At 48.0% G+C, this 21,361-nt stretch overlaps 1 protein-coding gene across 5 annotated transcripts in view; it reads left to right on the forward strand.

The window, feature by feature from the left end:
* The window catches only part of kcnn1b (potassium intermediate/small conductance calcium-activated channel, subfamily N, member 1b), a 33,262-nt gene extending 18,263 nt beyond the window's left edge, over positions 1–14,999 (forward strand). For 4 of the 5 annotated variants that reach the window (XM_028962566.1, XM_028962569.1, XM_028962568.1 and 1 more), the window contains 6 exons: positions 443–861; positions 7,929–8,070; positions 8,446–8,556; positions 8,889–9,016; positions 12,749–12,818; positions 13,583–14,999. In XM_028962566.1, coding sequence (XP_028818399.1) covers positions 443–861; positions 7,929–8,070; positions 8,446–8,556; positions 8,889–9,016; positions 12,749–12,818; positions 13,583–13,867 — 1,155 coding nt within the window. In that variant the 3' untranslated portion in view covers positions 13,868–14,999. Of the gene's footprint in view, positions 1–442; positions 862–7,928; positions 8,071–8,445; positions 8,557–8,888; positions 9,017–9,967; positions 12,819–13,582 lie in introns of all 5 variants that reach the window. The other variant, XR_003743224.1, reaches the window with a different exon arrangement.
* The last annotated feature ends 6,362 nt before the right edge of the window (positions 15,000–21,361 follow it).

Here is a 21,361-nt window from a genome sequence, read left to right on the forward strand (position 1 = left end):
CGCTTTGCCCTCTAAGCCGAGTCGGCGGTGAAATGCCAAACGGGTCGGCGTGGCGCTTCATTTGGGGAGCCGATGGCCACCACGGAATTCCGACACCCGTCTCAGCGTCAGCAGATTGTGTCCACCGCCGGTGCGTTACGCTGTGAATACCAAGATGGACTCGTCCACGTTGACCAATGAAAAATCAAGTATTCAAAATACAAATATGGCCGACTTCATTTACAGTCACTAAATAACTGAAGAATTTGCTTCTTGAGTTAAGCAATAAAATTTAAGTTTCACGAAACCGATAACTAGATGCCCGGTTGCATTATGGGATATGGTGGATTTTGTCTGTGTATTGTCAGCCTCATCAACTCTAGTCTGATATCACATTCAATCATGACAGCGGGCCAGTGATTTCTCGATGGAACATCTCAGACTCTCTGTTGTTCCTGTGCAGCTGTTCATGGTGGACAATGGCGCGGACGACTGGAGGATAGCCATGACGTACGAGCGCATCTTCTTCATCGTGCTGGAGCTGCTGGTGTGCGCCATCCACCCCATCCCAGGTCACTACGTTTTCACATGGACAGCGCGGCTGGCCTTCACCTACACCACGTCGGAGACGGACGCCGACGTGGACATCATCCTGTCCATCCCCATGTTCCTGCGGCTCTACCTGATCGGCCGCGTCATGCTGCTGCACAGCAAGCTGTTCACGGACGCTTCGTCGCGCAGCATCGGCGCGCTCAACAAGATCAACTTCAACACGCGCTTCGTCATGAAGACGCTCATGACCATCTGTCCCGGCACGGTGCTCCTGGTCTTCAGCATCTCCTCGTGGATCATCGCCGCCTGGACCGTTCGTGTCTGTGAGAGGTACGTTGCGGCGGCTACGGCCAGGTCAGGCCAGGCCCTAACAAATTTGGAGGCCTCGGCAACCTTTTTTTGCATCGCGGTAAATTCCACTGCTTGTTGGTGTTTTTATTTTTTTAATAAATCTAGTGTTGTTTTTATTAACAAAACTTTTGATGAAACATTTTCATCAATGAACCTTTATGACGTGATGGAAACCAGACAACAATGATGATAATTATAACGAAATATATCATGTAATATTGTTGACGAATAAAAAACTAGACATTTTTATTACAAAACAAAAACTATACAAAAAATGTCTTCATTTTCATAGACGAAAACGAGACGAGATGTTACTTCCTCTCGTTTAATCACATTACTGTTATTCAGTAGTTCTGTGTTCAGAATTATCTCTTTCCCATAGTGCAATTGTTAAAGAAAGAAAGAAAGAAAAAACGAAAGATATATATACATTCAAGTACACAATAATTTATTAAAACTTAAATACTGAACAGACTATAAAAATAAAACTGTTAAAATTTCTGTACACTGAACAAGGGTAAATAGGACAACGTCATGTAGCCCCGCCCCCCATGTAGCAGGTTCAACGGAGGAGGGGAAGACTCATAGGAAAGTTACACATCATTCGTATTATTACTTGTACTACTTAATAGGCTTTGATAAGCAGGTAAATCAATATGGGCTAGTTCTTTTCACATTAAGACACACTCATACCAACTAGAGAATACTGGAACGCTCCACCCCTTGTGGCACCTCCTGGATGGCGCCCTCGGCGCTTGCCTACATTGGCTGTGCCACAGGCCGGCCCTGGCTGCGGCCATCCCATCTACCCTCCTACGGCGATTACACAACTCCCTCCCACTCAGTGGTGACCCGGCGACCTCACGCATGTGAGACAAGCGCCGGCACTCACTAATGGCACTCTGAGGAGCTCCGCGGCAACGGGCGCTTTCTCCGGACCTGTAGGGCCCGCGCGCTCTCGTAATTTAAGCAGCGTCTGCATTATTCATCGGTGTGTACGCTAATTGTTTCTTTAGGGATTGGGTTGTTTGCCCAGCAGAGAGCGTCGCCTTTTACTTAAACCAACACTTTGTCCAGAGGGTCCTCTCGTGAAAACAGTGTTATGCACAGATGCCACCTCCTAAAACGAGACGTTTGGCGGGGTTCTGCCCTTTCATCAGAATCGAACCAGTCTGGCTTTAATTTTAATTTAGTTTCGTTGTACATGGATCCACTGAACGTGGTAGTAGCCTAGTGGGTGAGACATGCGCCTATGGACCAAAAGACCCAGGTTCAAACCCCGCTTACTACCATCGTGTCCCTGAGCAGGACACTTAACCCCGAGTGTCTCCAGGGGCGGGACTGTCCCTGTAACTACTGGTTGTAAGTCGCTCTGGATAAATGCCGTAAATGTACATGTTTTTATTGAATATTAATCCTGCAGTCTTTTTGTGCATTCAAGGCTGACAACAAACTAACTTTATAAGCGGTCTAGTGTAAAATAATTCCAGGAGGTCCCAGGAGGTTTGGTTGGACAAACAATACTGTCCTCACAATTTAGAAAAACGGGACCGCGTGTAATGGTCGAACCAACGAGAATGGCTTTTTGGTGTTTCAGTCAAGTTGCTGGTTTGGGTACACCATGGAGTAATATACTGAGTTCACGTAAACCCTTGCATGCTCCCAAATGAATTCAAAGGTGACTGAATTTGTGTTAAAGAAAATGCACCCATAAAGCCGGAAACTGGACATGAATTTATTTGGAAGACACATGGAATAAATCCGGGGGGATAGTGAGCAATCCTGACGTACGCGCGCACAATATAGCACAGTGGAGGCGGAGACGTGAGTCATGTTGTGTTACCTGTCAAAAAATGATGCAAGGAAGTGACTTGAAAGTTGACTTGGACGTTTGATTACCAGCGGATTACCGGAAAAGTTCCTGTTCCCGTTTGCACTGTGTTTACAAACAGAGCATGTAAGTCGAGCCGGCCTGGCAGAGTGCTGGTCCCAGATCAGTGTCCTACCCGGCATTATCGGCTGACAAACGAGACCCGATCGGAGATCCGTGCTTTAACTCTTACTCCGCACTGCAGCAGGCCTCGCGTATCTTATCAGCCCCGCCACGTCCTGCTAACCGCAGCCGGGCGAGACCTTATCGCCGCAATCCACTAAGAGAGACGTGCAACTCCCTCTAAAGCGCTTGAGAGCACATTACGGTGCGCGTCAGATATTGCATTTCCCCCCACTAATGATCCCTTTTTCCTTTTTTTTTCCGCCTGAACTCATTTACAGTAAAACAACGTTAGCGTCTGTATGGTGGGAAGCTCGATACGGAGAAGGAAGCAATTCAGTTAGAAACGAACACGTGCCGCGGCCAGCCCATGTCGCTTCGGCCCTGCCCCGGTGTTGAGGAGCAGCAGCGTCAGCACAGTTCTGGGCGCCCCCCCCGTCCACCAACCTAAATTAGAGGTCGGCAGGCAGGGGGGGGGGGGCGGAAGGGCTGTTTAATGGCACTTAAGGTAATGAGCCTCCCAAGGAACCCGTGAAATGGAGAAGGCCGATGCTGACCGACGCACACGCACCAAGCTCCGCCCGCAGGCTTGAGTTTCCGAATTCGAACCCGTGCCGGGCCGTACCGGTAAAGCGCGGTGGATTGTGTGGATTTGTTGTTTTTAATGAGTCGGAAGGCCCGTTTCTACTGCCAGCCACCACTGAGCAGTGGTCCGTTTCCAGAAACCAGACGTGCCTGAAGGACAAGGAGAGGAGACTCGCCAGGCTCCTCCCTCCAAAGATTGTCCCTTAAATTAGTGTGCCCCCCCCCACCTAGGGCTGGGCGATATGGCCAAAAAAATTCACCTGAACCGAAAATATAAACATTTTCTGTTACGTTTGTGGCATAATGGCCATAACCGATCACCACACCACCACACCATCAACACCACCAGTGCAAAACGGCGGACACGCCCGTCAATGAGCACTGCTGTGAGTGCACGGTCACAAACCAGGTAGCAATTTCTGCCACGTGCCATCAGGTCACTTTTTACTTTCCTTCCATCAGGACAATTCACACACGCACAAAACGATTCAGGAACAGTTTCTACCCCAGTGCCATCAGGCTATTTAACACATAGTATGCACAATCACTTAAATTATGCACACTCACTTTTTTATGCAACTTAGATTTATCCTTCTGTGATTTATTTATTGCTGCTGCACTTTGTCTTCTGTGTCTTCTATGTATCATGTTCTATGTTCTGTCTACGTGGGAGGGTTTTTCAAGTAAGAATTTAATAGTGCTCTGTACGCTGTACTTTGTACATATGACAATAAACTTCAACCTCCTCAGGTGAATATAAGTTGATCATCATCGAACTGAATTTTTATCACGACGTCCCAGCTATACTCCAACCATCTCCATTCAACCGTTCGTGCTTCTCAAATCCTTTTAACTTTCAGACCTTAGCCTCTCCTAATGATTCGATTTCATCATACTGGGGTGGTTTTTGAATACAATCCAACATTTAAATATAAGGAACATTTGTTGACCCTTTCGGCCACTGTGGGGCTGAACGTTCCCAGCAGCTGAGACCGTACGGCGTGTTCCAGCCTGCACCTGCTGCTTGCAGATGATTTCACCCCATCACTCACGCCGCCACTGGAGCACAGAGCAATTTGCCTGTTTGCGCACAGTATATCAATACAGGCCTGTCAGCTCCTCTTGTTAACATAATTTGATTAATCCAGCCGCGCCGCAAATGATTCTGAACAGATTGTGGGGTCAGAGCGCGCCGCGTCGCACATGCGTCTGGAAGGGAGAGGCACTTACTGTAAATTGGCACGGGGGCCGTGAAGAAGTGGGCGGGGCCCTGTTGGGCGGCTTCCCACCAACTGCAAATAAACGCGATGTTTACTTTCATTTTTCTTCTCAGTAAGCCAGCGCACGTCAAACAGATGTCAATCGCAAAAATTGAGATTTGAACAACCACATACAGCCATGCGCAGTAGAATTTCATAGTTGTTCTGTAGTACGGCAGAGCAGGTGCGTTCCACGCCAAGACCCTCATTTACATTACATTTACAGCATTTACCAGACGCCCTTATCCAGAGCAACTTACAATCAGTAGTTACAGGGACAGTCCCCCCCTGGAGACACTCAGGGTTAGGTGTCTTGCTCAGGGACACGATGGTAGTAAGTGGGATTTGAACCTGGGTCTTCTGGTTCATAGGCGAGTGGGTTACCCGCTACTACCACCTTCACCACTGATGGGGTCACTTTTCGCTTTGATCCCATTAGGAGCAAAGTTTATAGTAGAACTGAGGAGCATAAACTTAATGTCCATTAGCGGTAATTAGCGGACATATGCTCTTATGAATGCATGCGATGTTCACGGACGCCGTTCGCCTTTGTTTTAAGCCAGCGGAGAAGCGGCGCCGCACCTTGACCCAAGAACAGATTGGCAGTGTTTGCCTGGAGAGGACGCCCTCGAAGCGGCGGGTGCTGCCAGGCTCTCTCGTTTCATGCCAGCTGACGGTCCACTGAGAGCTTCCTGCGGCCGTGGATTATGTATTGATGGCCCTATTACGGAAAAACGCCGCATCCTACACGTCTGCCCGTTCGTCCTGACGTCGTCCAGTCTGCAGAAAGCGCGACTTTCGTCCAGCGTCCGTCCCCAGAAAACTCTGGACGCGGGCCTGTAACACGGCTGCCCGGACGCTTTCACCCTCTTCGCTCGCTAAGCGGCTCAACTTTCGCTCTGAACTCGACACACGGGTGCATATTGGGAGAATATCTCCAAGCTGGGAATTGCTCCTGGGCCGATACCCGAGAGGCTATCGAATGACTTGACAACAACGGGCGACTTAATAGCTACTTAATAACTTAAAAGTGCCACTCCTTCGGGGCAGTAATTACTGCAGCCATTTGCAATCGAGACGTTCCACCGCGCGGGCACCGAACGAATGGCGCCGATGAAAAGAAGCGATCGACTGGAACCCACGATCCACCCAATAATTGGCTTGGAGGAGCCCACAGGCCGTCTACCCGGTGCTGGCCCGGAGCTGTCTCTTCTCATGTCTGGGGTGAGGTGTGAGGCGAGGGTCTCGATTGGGGTGGTAGACGAACGACTGCGGCGTTTGGGAAGGCTATATTGTACGGAAATTGTCTGGTCGCAGGCCGAGGTTAAGAGTCCACGCTGGTTGGCCTTTAATGGTCCCTGTGGCCTTTTGCAGCGTAGCGAGCGAGTGCAGGGCAAAGGTGGTCATCGAATGACGCTCCCCGCGTATCGATCTCCACCGCTCTTTACAGCACCTGCCGTCGCGGCCGGATCACTGACGCTCCCTCGGTGACGTGCTTTTAAAGGGATGATTGATGCTTCTCTTCTCGGGAATGAAGGATGGTGAGTCCGCGCCGCATCATTTATATAAAACCACTCAGGATGCAGACGTCCGATTCCCGCTGGCGCGCTGAAGGGACGATGAGGTGTGCTCCTGAGCGTGTGCAGAAAGTGGCCAGTGGTCAGCTGACCTCCGTGGGCCGACTCCGCTCTCCTCAGGGTTTTAGCGTGTTGGCCATCTTATTACAATCTTCTTTTCTCCATAGAATCTTTAATCATGAACACAAACAGCAATTTTTTTTGCCTCCTGGCTTAAAAGATAAAAGCTTGAATGATCCAAAACAGCTGATTAAATTCATAAAATGCACAGGCTCCCCACCCATCCGCCCACGTCACTTTCTCGGACGCTCCCTGTCCTCTTTGAAAGGAGCTATGAGAAGGCACCTTGATTTAGCTCCCTGCACATCAGCCATGTCACGCAGAGATGAATATTGATGGGTGCTGCGCCGTTCAGGTTTTATTGATGCTGCGCTTTGTTCCTCGTCGAGATCGCCCTTGAAGTGTAAGTGGGCATCTCAGCTGATCCCTGATGTCGAGACCTCCTCTCGCCAACGAGCGGTTGAATAATCTTCACGCGGGGCGCTGTCTTCTGCGCCCGGGGCCGCGGGGGTTAATGTGCACGCACCTTCAAAGCGCTCGATGGGAGAGTTTGGTCGCGAAGATGAATTGCGCAACAGGAATTGATCTCGACGGAGTCAATACCGACAACAAAAACTCATTTCGCTTCACGCCACTTCTCAGTAGAGAACGTCCTCTGTGCTTTCGAAATAAAGAACGGAAAATTGGTGCACACCATCGAGGTCTGAGACTTCACTGAATTATGTTCGGCAGCCAATGTGTCCCACGAAGGAGACACTTATGCAAATGTTATGCACTTATGCACTGGGGCAGTGGTGGCCTAGCGGTTAAGGAAGCGACCCTGTAATCAGAAGGTTGCCGGTTCGAATCCCGAGCCGCCAAGGTGCCACTGAGGTGCCACTGAGCAAAGCACCGTCCCCACACACTGCTCCCCGGGCGCTGGTCATGGCTGCCCACTGCTCACTCAGGGTGATGGGTTAAATGCAGAGGACAAATTTCACTGTGTGCACTGTGTGCTGTGCTGCTGTGTATCACATGTGACAATCACTTCACTTTGAATGTTATGCTTAATGCAGTTTAATGAACTTGTGTGGCCTATCGATTCTGGCCTGTCTCCCGACAAATGCGTTGCCTTTACATTAGAAGGCATGAAAGGAATGTAATATTTGCATTTTGAGAGGTAATCACATGACCATCCACTTTGGAAAAACCTGGGGCCACCATCCCACCAAATGGTAGTGACACTTGCATGATGGGATGCCGGCGGTGCTCTAGGACACCTAGACCGGTGTGGCTGTCTCTAATAAAGTGGCCGGCAGGCATGTCTGCCTTTCATTTTCTTCTTCTTCCTTTTCTCACAGCTTCCTACTCTTTAAGTGCTCTAATGCAATGTCCACTAATGGGAGTATTACCCTCTCTCGTGTGTCCAGTTCTGTAACGATTTCTCCTCGCTGCACATAATAATTAGCAGCTTTCTCATCGCCATTATAGAGCCAGAGGTCTGGTCAGCATTTTTTATTTCTCCAAAGTACCTTCGTCATGTTTGTTCATTTAGTTTTTCTCTGTCCCTCTGGTTTCTCCCCCTATCTGTAGGTATCACGACAAACAGGAGGTGACCAGTAACTTCCTGGGGGCGATGTGGTTGATTTCCATAACCTTCCTGTCGATCGGCTATGGGGACATGGTGCCTCACACCTACTGTGGAAGGGGTGTGTGTCTGCTGACCGGGATCATGGTGCGTCCTTACATGCCTTCACACACGCTCAGGAAATTCGGGGTGTAGCCATGCGCCATTAGCTCAGCTTACAGCAGCCACCTTTTGTTGGGGCAGAATGGGGAGAATGGAACGGATAAATAATTGAAGGCCTGCGCCCAGATGGCACACAGGGTGAAGCAATTAGAAATGGGTGGCAGATTGTGACCATCATAAATTGTTCTTGCACCCTGGCATTAAGTCGTTTGATCTCTGCTAATACGGCGACATCGCTGCCCATTAAAAGGCACTAAAATCAACACGACCCCCATGAACCACGTCCGTACGGCCTCGGGGCCCAGATCCGCTCTCCGGAGAAGCACTTTCACTGAAAGCACCATGTCGTCTGTCCAACAGGGAGCCGGCTGCACCGCCCTGGTGGTTGCGGTCGTAGCCAGGAAGCTGGAGCTGACCAAGGCCGAAAAACATGTCCACAACTTCATGATGGACACTCAGCTCTGCAAAAGAGTGAGTCACGAGCACCAGAGCATTCGCTTCACATCCACTGCTTAATGACATGCTTAACAATTAATGGATGAATGCCGTCCGGTTGTTTGTAGTTTTTGAACCTTTAAAATGAATGCACTGATGTACGAATGCAGAATTTTGTATAAAAAATATCAAATAAAGATAAAAGATGAACACAGAAATGATCATGGTCAGCTTATATATGTAATGTTACGATGTTATTGTGTTATACGAGTGACAGGCCTGAATGCATTTTAATTTAATGGTTTTATCGTGGCGTGAAGTTGTTTCGGTCTCTTGGTCTCACGTTCATCCGTCTCACGCTCACGCAGGTCAAAAACACAGCTGCTAATGTACTCAGGGAGACGTGGCTGATCTACAAACACACCAAGCTGGTGAAGAAGATCGATCACGCCAGGGTTCGCAAACATCAACGCAAATTCCTGCAGGCCATCCACCAGTAAGTACGCCGGCCGTCCGGATGTGGCACACGAATGACGGGCTGATAAAAAAGGAAGTACGGACTGTTCGCTGCATTGAACCTGTTTACTGGGTGCATTATTATGATCCTGAGGGTCCGGCGGCCCGAGTTTATCAGCTCAGGTTCTCATTAATAGTGGGGTTCTGTCAGCTCTCCAAGAACACGAAAACCGAACTCACACCACACATTTTTTTCCTCCCTCCCCAGGCACCTACCGGCCCCGCGTTTCTGTGTGATATTTCTGAATATTTCAGGATACAGTCAGGAAACCGGCGGCATCTCTGGCTCCCGGGGCGAATAAAACAATAGCCAGAGGTCCGCTAACAAAATCAAACAGGACCCTTCTTTTCGCAGGTCTCTGTGGAGTTTTAACCCCTCAACACTCCAAATTATCAATTACAAAGCCTCAGTAGCATAATGCTGCGGCCATGTTTTACACAGACTTGGGAAAACTCAATGAATGCAAAGTCATCGATTCTAAGGCCACAGTTTTTCCGGCACTTTATAAGACAGAGTGTGTGGGAAGTGTTTCATGAGCAAAGTTTAAAAAGGGAGGAGCCTTTACTCACAATTGGCACCGCCTCCTGTCAATACCCTCCATTTCCCTCCGTCCTCCAAACTCCTAATGCCCCCTGGTGTGTCACATGACCACGCCCATGCAGACCATCGGTGCTTTAATTTCGGCGCTCTGATGAACCGCATGAGCTAGTGATTGTGATATTAGTGGACACGCCCCCATGCTATTTCATATATTGGCGTTCGGCTCCTACCTTTTTACACACTTTGCAAGTGAGACCGCTAGGTCGACTACATGGACACCCCATGGGAGTGTTAAGGGGTTAATGAGTGTGTAACCTGTGCAGGATGAGGTGAAGGTTTCATTAAAACTGTCTTCTGTCTTCTGTCCTTGTCTCGCTTGGTCCCGTGCAGAGCTCAGAAGTAAGTCTCGTCTTCCCTGCCCTCTCTCGCCAGCCCCTGTCTCCATCGCGCTTTGTTTTTCAGCCTTGGTTATGAAGCAACACGAGTGACACGTGCATGAGGTTCGAAGCTGGATACGGAACCGACCCACCACCTTTTTGTTCCCCCCCCACCGTTTCACTTCTGTACATATCCGAGGTGGAGATATCTTGCATTTGATAAAGTTAACCCGGGTGCCAGTGTGTCTGGGATTCCAGCTTGACCCCACGACCCATTCATCAAAGCGAAACATGCGCAGAGCTCCACAATCGCCCGCTCTGACCACCGCAGCTCCCAACCCTGCCCGGCCTCGCAGGAGAGCTTTTCCATCGCGATGCTACGGCCATCACGTCTAGCTCCATTGCCGGCGGCTAACGATGTACGAGTGCTCAATCAGCAACGCCGGCGGTTAATATTGCCGCTCTCCTCTTCCCGGGTTCTGGCTTGTGGGGAGAGGCTTGCGAGCGTCTTCCCACTTTCATTTTGGCGATGATACGTTCTGCTGAGCACATCAATTTGTACGTAATGCATTTGGACTTGGTTTTTATAGCGCCACATAAAACCTTCCTGGCCTAATGCATACGATCATAAATTCCACCAGGTAGCGCCACAACTGCCACTGCGGCCGGGATAACAAGGCAGGTGCTGAATGGGGAAACTGCTGGTCTGAGGTTGGATCAGTTGGAGCTCTGGCCGAAGAACGACGCGGACCAATTTTGGACATGTTCAAAATTGGGCGTTCATTGTCACGAAGCAGCACGTTTGTTTGAATACGAGCACGGCCATTGGTGGTGTTGCGTTCACTCGGCTTCCATTGACATCCTACGCATGGGGGCGTGTATGGAAATGGCGTCCACGTCGCGGCATGTGTCAGGAGGGGGGGGGGGGTCGTCCGTGGAAGCGCCATATTTGGTTGGCGTGGTAATTGCATATCTCGAAGATGTGGAGGAAACGCGCAGCCGCTTAATTGCTGCGGAATGACGCCACAGGCCAGTGAGCATCGTTTCTTACGCGTCTCTGGCTCTTCAGTATACGTGCTGGAGAAGAAACGATCCACTGTCCCATGATATCTACACTTATTGTCATCAAGTGCACAGATTTGACCGCAGGTATGAGCTCTCACCGTCAAGCCGGTGGGCTCTTCGTTCAGTAGAACGTGACCTCAACGTGACCGAGAAACCTTGATTCAATGAAAATAAACTGTACTGAGTACTCAGCATGCAACCCAGTCGCAGCAGCAGTAGGTGTCATATTTTCTTTGTTAGAGACTACAATGTCCAAGACTATGGAAAAAGACGTTTACATTTACATTTGTCAGACATCCCTTATCCAGAGCGACTTACAATCAGTAGTTACAGGGACAGTCCCCCCTGGAGACACTCAAGGTTAAGTATCTTGCTCAGGGACACGATGGTAGTAAGTGGGGTTTGGACCTGGGTCTTCTGGTTCATAGGCGAGTGTGTTACCCGCTAGGCTACTACCACCACAACATGATTCAAATATGGGACGTTTAGTTCCTTGTAAGTCATATGCGGAAATCGCACACATATTTTGCAGCATGAATTCTGAATATGTTGTGGGAAGAAAGTCGGCGGTTTGAAGCATAATTCATTTGATTCATGCTCACAGTCACGTTTGGTGTTGTCCACGTTTGCTTTCTAGAGTTACCGCCCTGCCATTTTACTGAAGACATTGTTTTGCACCCTAAAATCAGAAGGGGGCTTTTGTGCTGACTGGCACAATCTTATTTTTCACTTTTGTTTGCTGTGCCTAAAATATTTATGAAAAAAAGCAGTTTTAAAGCTTTTAAGAAGGTTTTTGTTAAATATCATGTTTGTTAGACATGTCAAAATTCCTGTCTGCTAAGCTTTTTTTTTTTTTTTTTTTGTTCCGTTAATGGAGTCTGTACCGTTTGCTACAAGACAACCTCTCAGATGTTAAACCTGACCTACACCCACTCTCCACACCACCCTTCCCTGGTCTCAACGCAGCTTTTTCCTTTCCGGCTTTTGTGGCCGCAGGTCTTCCGCTGGCCACTTCCGCCCGGGGAGGCTCAGCACGTGAAGCCGGTGTTAAATGTCACCACTGATGTGGTGGAAACGTCATCCATCATCGGGGCGGAGACCCCCACCCATTTCCTTCACCTCCCCCTCCATAATCGTTTCATCTGTTGGTAAAAGTCCGGCCTTTCCCGTCTCCATTGTATATAAGCGTGGCATTTAAAATATAATGAGGCGTTCGGTTCCGCAACCTTTCGCTGGGATGTTCGTTCTCCCAATTTGTTCCGCGCACACTCGCATTAAGGCCGCGGTTCTCCTTCATAATCACGCCGAGTGGTGCGTTCCGCCATTGTAACATTGTCTGAGGCTGAATGCCAGGTTGATTTTATCTACCTAAAAAACCTTCTCCGTGGGAACGGCTACAGAATGTATGGAAGAGAAATCCAGTTTTTGTTCTGGCGACGCTTATCACTCACTCGTTCACTTCTCCATGCCGCACTCCAACCAGACTTGTTTTATTCTTCTCGCTCGGTGTCACAGCCCTGAGACCTGGTGGGTCTCACTCAGTGCATTCATTCATGCCCTTTGCTCACCTCGATGGACAAAGGCGTTTGCATGTTGAAGTTTGCGGTCATTTCGTCCAGACGGCGGAGGAATGCATGTTCGCCAGGCAGGCCACTGAGCGTGCGCAGGCACCGCGGCGCATCTTCCGCCCTGACACCCTCTCCTCCCCCACTCCACCTCTCCTTCGCAGATTAAGAAGTGTGAAGATGGAGCAGAGGAAGCTTAACGACCAGGCCAACACGCTGGTTGACTTAGCCAAGGTGAGAATCGTACGGTAAATTATCTTGTCTGCTTCGGGGGGGGGGGGTTGCACTGGGGATTTCAAGCCATGAGACCGATTATGACTAACTCATGCATGGCATGGAAATGTGATGCAAAATAATAATTCAGGCTAATAACCCACTTGTTTAAAAAGTGTTTCAGAGGAGTCTAACACTAACACTTGCACATGCACACACACACACACAAAATAAAAAAATATGAAAGTCAAAAATTCGTCTAGCACGTAACAATTCCCCTGCAGGTTCTATTCCTGACAGGTTGGGCCTTATCAGGGCTCTTAGTTTTGTTACTCAAAATCTATAGAAACCGCATGAGAATTGCTGGTGTCGTCCTCTTATAAGTCGTTTTGGATAAAAGCGTCTGCCAAGTAAAGTAGAGTAAAGTAAAGTAAATATTAATGCAATTTTTTTTCTAAACTCTTCAACTCTAGCTTATGTGATTAATATAAAATACATTTAGCATGGATATCCCTTTACGTGTCTTCTGACGTTCTGGCCTCCTCCCCCCAGACTCGTGATGAACGTGATGTATGACCTGGAATCAGAACATGGAAATGTGATGCAAAATAATAATTCAGGCTAATATTAATGCAATTTGTTCCCTAAACTCTTCAACTCTAACCAAGTGTATTTTGTTTTGATTGATGAATATAATTTCCTATAAAATACATTTTAGCATAGATGTGCCACCCATCCTACTATCCCTTTACGTGTCTTCTGACACTGTGGCCTCCTCCCCCCAGACTCAGAACGTGATGTATGACCTGGTATCAGAGCTGCAGGAGCGCAGCGAGGAGCTGGACAAGCGTATGGGCTCCATGGAGGAGAAGCTGGACGCCATCGCCGGGCGCCTGCAGACGCTGCCGGGCCTGCTGTCCCAGACCATCCTGCAGCAGCAGCGCGACTTCCTGCACAGCTTGGCGCACCGCGCCCGGCCCGCCTCCCTGGGCTCCGAGCGCTCGTGGACGCCCACGCGGCGGCGCCGGTCGCCCTCCACTGCGCCACACACCTCCTCGGACAGTGGCTAGTCCCCGCAAAGGCCCACACGATGCCCCCCTCGCCCTGCTTTTTCAGCACTACCACGACTCTGCCGTCCCGAAAACTAACCACACCGCTTACGAATACGAGACTTATCAAAGTATAACTTTCAACAACGACCTACACGAAACACCACGGAAAATGAATCAAAATAATGATTTCAAATGTTCAAAAATGGTAGAGATATGGTTTATTTTTGGCCATTGTATGGCTGTTACAGTTAGCTTTTTTGTAAAGCCCTTGTATAGTTAACTGAGTCCTGGGTGCTGGGGTGAAGCTGGTTATCTGTTCTGGAAGTGCACCGTGGAGTCAGCGGCGAAAACGATGGCTGAGACGCAGCGGTGAAGTCGCCTTTGGAAGCTCTGAAGGTTCCAGCTTTTCAATATAAATGTTCCCTTTTTTAGTACCCAAAATAAAACCCCCTAAAACTGCCATGAAGTTAATCAAAGAGAAGAAGAAGAACATTCCTAACGAAACATTCCTCTTTAATTCCTCAAAGAGCGATAAGACTGGATTTCTGCAAACCACACAATTAACTGCCTGTGATGTTTTTTTTTTTTGAAGATATTAAGTCCGTTTAGAAATTAATCAGAGCTTCCAAAGGGCCCTCTAAGCTTCATGGGAAATGCGAGCCTGTGATTGGTGGAGGCCGCTGATTGGCTGTTCTCTGATGGGACCGAGGCGTGAAACCCCACCCCCTTGCATGTTTCAATGCAAACTGTGCTGGAGCAGCTCTTCGGGATGGCTTTATGTTCGTTTTCTTTTCACTTATCTGTTTTTTTTTTTTTACCGAGATTCCTTTTTTTATCCGTTGCCTAGAATTTTTTATAGGTAGTAGATGAATAATGTTATAACAGAGAAACACGCATTGCTCCAATGAAAGAATACATTCACTGAAAAGTAAAACAGTCAAATAAATTTGGATACCGCGATTATCGAGTTCCCAGATTTGCTTCCAGGTTTAACGTTTAAGGTTAAAACATTGGACGTGACGTTTTTTTACGGGTTCAAAAACAGCAAACTGCCTTTATTGTGTGTCTCTGGCCTTGTTGACAAAGCTGTAGCACCTTTACATAATGCTGGGCTCCAATATAACAATAAATCCTTCAAAACCAAGCGAAGCGGACCTCTTTCTTGAGCTGTGGCTCGTCCAGCAAGTCAACAGTTTGTTTCAGAATAAAGAAATGACAAAAAAATGCTTTTGTTCTTTTATTTTTGTGTTTCCTTGACAAAGCTCCGCCCAGTTGTCATCTTTAAATGACATGGAAGATTCTTCCATCCCAACAGCCCCCTACTCTCCTGGTCTAATGTGCACAGGCTTCAGCTCACAGGTTTTCTGACTTTTATGATCAACATTCGGACCTCGTATGAATGAGCAGATCTTTACCTCCTAAAATGAGGTGAAATTTCACATCTGATGGCATCTTAAGCACAGATAAGTGGCCCGCGGCAGTAAGTAGTGTTACATTCAGAATCCGCGGTTCTTTTGAGCAGAAGTTTCTCAATGATGAGTGCTCTCCGTGCATGTGCTGATGCACCATTTCCCCACCTCATTGGACCGACCATTCCATGGAAGGGGTCTACAGAACAGCAATCTTTCACCCAGTGAAGAAAAAAAGCTGACTGGCTTATTAGCATTGGACTGGGTCATAAGATGTTAAATATCACAGATCTTGTCGCCCCTTCACCCCTATGGCTCACTCTCTGAACAGAAGACAGATATCTCCTACACTGCCATTCAGAAGTTCCGGCTCATTTATTAATATATACATTTATTTTATTACTACAAAGAAACTAAATTATTACTAAAGAAAGTCACTAATAAAGAAATAACAACTGAACCCACATTTAACAATTTTCCAATAATCAGTGATAAGTGAACACGTCATCATTCCAGAGTCATTCAATGATGTTAGGATCAACGTTTGAACGGTAGTATGCCTGAAGAGTAGAATAAAATTAACATCAAGTGTTGTGGGACGGGACGAGGAGGGCTGGTCGGGTGTGGTCAATGTGCTGCAAATCCAGACACTGCTCTTCAGCTCACAGTAGGCCATTAAAGAAGCCACTCTGGAGTCAGTATAATCTTTGAGGCCACAGTGGCACATCTGAAAACTTCAAAGGCAGCCGTTTAGCCCGCATAAGTGGAGCTCTCTAATTCATCTCGCCTCCCACAGTTGGCTGTGGGAATTTGGACTACAAAGAATTTTGTGCCGTCAAAGTCAAAAATGGCAAAGCGTGTGGTGATGTCAAGCAATGATCTTCTACTCTGCTGTTTGATGTGTCCTAATTCCTGCATGCATAAAATATCTGACGTTCTCCATCGAACTCATACAAACTCAGATGCATCAAAAATGGAACAGAAGTGTAAAGGGCGGGCGTTCGGTGGCCGTGGTCGCGGCCTGAAAAACATGATAAGGGCAACGCGAGCAGATGGTCACCCCCTTTTTCCAGCCTCCGGGTCCGAGGCAAGTCTTCCCCGCATCCCCCACAACCCTCCACCCACCAGCCTGCGTCTAGCAGCAGACTTGGGATGCCTTCCATGCTGGAGGCAAGATTCTTTATATAGCTCCCCCGTACAGCCTGGATAGGAAAGCTCCAGAAAGGCCTTCCAGAAGGAAGAGGGGAGGACGAGAAAGGACAGAACGTCACGGTTGGAATGAAAAGCGGAACGCTCCGGGATTTCCTCATCTTCATGACTGCTAATGGATGCAGGTCCTTACAAAAGGGAACCTTTGGGATTTAAAAAAAAAAAAAAAAAAGGCTTCTATTTCTAGGACATTCCCCTGGGTTGGAGATGTGACCTTGATGGAATATGTGTGGTGGGCGCATCAATGCAACGTGACAGTGAGGTCAACATTGCTGCAGGGTAGGATATGAAACCCGCCTTGTGTGAGTGGGCAAAAAAAAATATTGCACCACAATCAAAAAAAAGAAAGAAAAGTCACATTGTGGATGGAAAATAATACTGTTTTGATCACTTCCTTAATGAGCAAGCATATTTTGGATATTTATATTTAAAACCTTACAAACATCTGCACAGAATGAATGAGAATAAAAATCTGTGGTGCCATTATCACCCCGAGCTTAAACGGCGCGTTGTAAGAAGGTCCGGGGACCTCGTATAAAACCTCGGCCCACTGGTGCTGCACATCTGACGTTCTATCTTTAGTCCAGATCCTCCTAAATAAACCAGCGGTGACGCGCCCCGATCCGTTCAAATCCCCCCCCTCGATCAATAATTCAGGCAGGTATGTCCCTTCCTCGATGTGCACTTTTAAACTTCACAACTCTCCCACTTCTCGCGAGCCTGCGGTCTGACCGCGAGCGCAGCACCGGCCACTTTCTCGGCCGGCTCTCTTCAATATTTGATAACCAAAACAACTTTGCCGCATGCACAATTCATTTTTTAAAATTTCTTTTGGAAAGTTAAAACCTTAAATGCACCGGGGCCGGGAGTGAAAGGCGGATTAGCCGATAAATGGACGGATAAATGATTCATTTGCCCGTGCCTACATTTAACGTGCCAGGCCAGGGCGGCTGTCGCCGGGCAACCTATAGGCCTCGGAATAAACGCCGTCGACGCATTATCACCCAGCAGCTGAGGTCACGCCCTTCCTTCCCGTTCACTCTTTTCAAATTGCAACACCTCGGCGAGCGCCCGCTTCCGTTTTATCAGCGAGGAAAGAAGCTCGAGGAGGCCGACGTCACGCCTAAACACAGAGGGCGGCGGTTTAAGACGGTGTGAGTTGGCCGGGTGGGGGAGGATTCGCTCGTTCCGTGCTCTCCATAACAACTGATCACAGCTGACTGAAGCGCCGGGCGCCTTTGAAGCCTAACATTTACCGAGAAGAAAGAGAATTCGCTCACAGCTCCTTGCGTTGCCAACGCCACACTTGGCTCTACATGAAGCCCTCGACTGTACATTTTTACGAACGCTGAATTCATAAACATTCACAGATTATAGGAAAAAAATGATCCACACGTTCTTAAAATATGGGATTTTTTTTATTATTTGGAATTTAAGATGTTTATTTCTTTATCTTTAAAGTGGAATGGCGAAGAAAACAGGACCTCTGTCATTTGCAGTATCTGTTCATTTTAATATACAGTGAACAGTGCCGGGGTCCGGGCGAACATTGCTGCGGGGTCACCCCACCAAAAAAAAAAATCCACAGCGGTATAAATGGAAAACGCTCATGAAAAATGCAACGTAAACACGGTATGGCTTCTGGTCACACACGCGAGACCCTGGCGCACGAGTCAGAGTGCTTTCCGAATGGATGGTGGCGCTTTTAGTCCGGTTTTTAAATGCGTTTGACCTTTCACGTGTTCTTCCACGAAGAAGAAAAAATGTAGAGTCAGTTAGAAATAAAAGATCCTGACGAGAGCGTGAGACGGTAAAAGAAAACGCCGATGGTGATGAAAGGCCTGGACCGCGGGGACGGTAAATAATATGACAGCGGGATCACCTTCTGTCGAAATAAATGTAAACCCTCAGCGGGTGTCACTTACCTGGGACACTTCAGAGTCCACTCAACCCTGCACTTACGGAGAATGGTAATTACAGCGCGGCCCCGGTCGCATGAACACGGCCTCTTACTGTATTACTTCGCCGCGGCCCGGTTGTCACATCAAGGTTGACCTCCGGGACGCTGGTTCTGGACGCATGTGACACGGAGGCCACGCACGTCCGGAATCCTCCGCCCGAGTCAAACATCTGACCGGGCCAGATCTCTGGCAGCTGTGAAATCGTCCTTGGGTTCTGGGTGTGAGGAGAAAAAGCTGCTCTCGTGCCAGAAAGGGTTGTGCTCCGACTGGGGACGAACCAGTCATGTCCACGTGAAGTTATTCAGGAATTCTGCAGCTTAAGTGTAAAGTAAAGTAAAGTGAAGTGATTGTCACATGTGATACACAGCAGCACAGCACACGGTGCACACAGTGAAATTTGTCCTCTGCATTTAACCCATCACCCTGAGTAAGTAGTGGGCAGCCATGACAGGCGCCCGGGGAGCAGTGTGTGGGGACGGTGCTTTGGTCGGTGGCACCTTGGCGGATCGGGACTCGAACCAGCAACCTTCTGATTACGAGGCCGCTTCCTTAACCGCTTGGCCACCACTGCCCCTGAATGGCATGTTCAGTCGGCGAGAACAGGACAGATTCATGTGTTTTCATCCTTTCATTTACATTAACAATTACAGCATTTATCCAGAGCGCCTTACAGTCAGTAGTTACAGGGACAGTCCCTCCCAGGAGACACTCAGAGTTATGTGTCTTGCTCAGGGACACAATGGTAGTAAGTGGGATTTGAACCTGGGTCTTCTGGTTCATAGGCGAGTGTGTTACCCACTAGGCTACTACCACCCTTTCATTCATCAAACTGTCCCATTTGTCCCTTTAAAAAACGGACGTGGGTAGGGTCGGGCTCGTGTCAGCCGAATGGAAAGCTGATCCGTCAAATGATCTATATGCTTCAGACAGGATGCGTTTTTCTCCTCTTTTCACAAGTTAGAGGTGTTCATTTATCTGAATGGGAGGGCCTGGTGTTGACAGCAGCCGTTACCTCCTTCTGATCCCCTCTGTCGACGCTGATGGATTCCGCTGCTCCGGACATCAGTCACTCTTACGTTTCAGGACATGTGATAGAAATGGAACAAAGTATTAAAAACCTGTCCCTTCACGCCGCGACGCCCCGGGATCTTCGTCTAGTTTTGTATTTCAGCTCAGGTGAAAACAGACCTGGTCCTGGCAAGAAAAAAAAAAACAGGAAGTCGGCAGGAGTGTTTAAATATTAATTTACAAAAAAAAAAAAATCATTAAAGTCAATGCTTTTCAGTTCTCGGGATACTCCCTGGTGAGCTCGGCTCAATATATTTCTATATGCATTCCGTTTATCCAATAAGACCGCACATCGTGAGAGAAACTAATTAAAGGCTAATTAAATCTTTCCAGAAGTAACTCTGAAATATTTGAGTAAAACCCAATATTTACCCAATATTTAAACAATGTCTGAAGGACGGGGGTCAAACTCTGTCATTGTCGGCTGCTTTAATGCTGGAGTCAAGAATTTATGTTCAATTAACATTAGTTATCATTCTCACGGACAAAAAAAAGTTCTCTTTATGACAGATGTCACATGTGGTGGCCTAGTGGGTATAATACTCGCCTATAAACCAAAAGTCCCAGGTTCAAACCCCACTTATTACCATCGTGTCCCTGAGCTGGACACTTAACCCTGAGTGTCCCCAGGGGGACTGTCCCTGTCACTACTGACTGTAAGGCGCTCTGGATAATGCTGTAATTGTGAACGTAAACCTTTTCGCGGCCGCCGGCGCCCCCTACAGGCCGGACAGGGGGAGGAGATGCAGCTGGTCCTGCGTGTCCTGCCTGTCCGGCCTTCTGCACCGAACACAGACTGCGACCCTGCGTCCGAGGGGAGGGACCAGAACGGATGGGCAGCGATAAGATAAACCACACGGCACACGCCGGCGAGTCAGGACGAAATTAAGCAAATACAACCTTACATGGCGGAGAGAGACGGCCTGGCTTCAAGGTCCTGTTTCAACAAGATTCCACCTCGATACTGCACCAATACAAGCGTAATTAACATCATTAACACAGCAATTCTTCTCAATCCCAGATGATCAGTTTTAGACAAGTTTTTGAGAATTGCACTTAGCAAACTCTAGTTAAAAGTCTTGGTCCATTTCGATGCTGCCAGCGGTCGCAAATGAGAGGAAATGTCAGGAATTTAAACAAAAGCGCTCCCACCCCCACCGTCCTGTCCGACCGTATTTACCCCTGATATTTATCTGCAGCAATGCACAGTTCAAGGAAATGCTACAGTCTTCGGCCGGAAACAGATAAAATGAAACACGCAGGAGGCCAAGCTGGTTAAAACATCTGACAATGGTCACAGAAACAGATGAAAATATAATAAAAACAATCAATCTTTATTTATATGGCGTCTAACAAATAGAACAGTGTTCAAAGCCCCAGGTGATCAAGCCAGAGGCAAGAGCGGCAAGAAAAAACCTCCAACATGAACTGAGACTCTGAGACGGGGAACCCATCCTCCTCTGGATTACAATGAAATGCGTCCACAATACGACGGAATTCGGAGGACATTGCAGTCCACTTGTGCATAATGAATCAACAACAACATTTATTTATAATATAGCCCATAATCTCATATTGTGTGTCTCAGTGGGCCCTACACCCGACCCTTCTGCACACAAGGAAAAAACCCACTAAGAAACTCTAGGGGAGAAAAAAAAAGGGGAAGAAACTTTGGGAAGGAGTGATACAGAGTAAAACGCCCTTCCAGGGTAGAGTGAGTACAGTTGGTATCAGTGCAGGGTTGAAGATCGACATCCAGGTAGTGTGTTCGACTCCCAGCAGGTGACTATCAGGTGGGGTCAACAGAGGGCCATGTCACGTGGAAGTGAAGTGAAGCACAGTGAAACGTGTCCTCTGTATTTAAC

Source organism: Denticeps clupeoides, chromosome 19 (assembly GCF_900700375.1).
Source record: "Denticeps clupeoides chromosome 19, fDenClu1.1, whole genome shotgun sequence".
Lineage (NCBI taxonomy): Eukaryota > Metazoa > Chordata > Actinopteri > Clupeiformes > Denticipitidae > Denticeps > Denticeps clupeoides.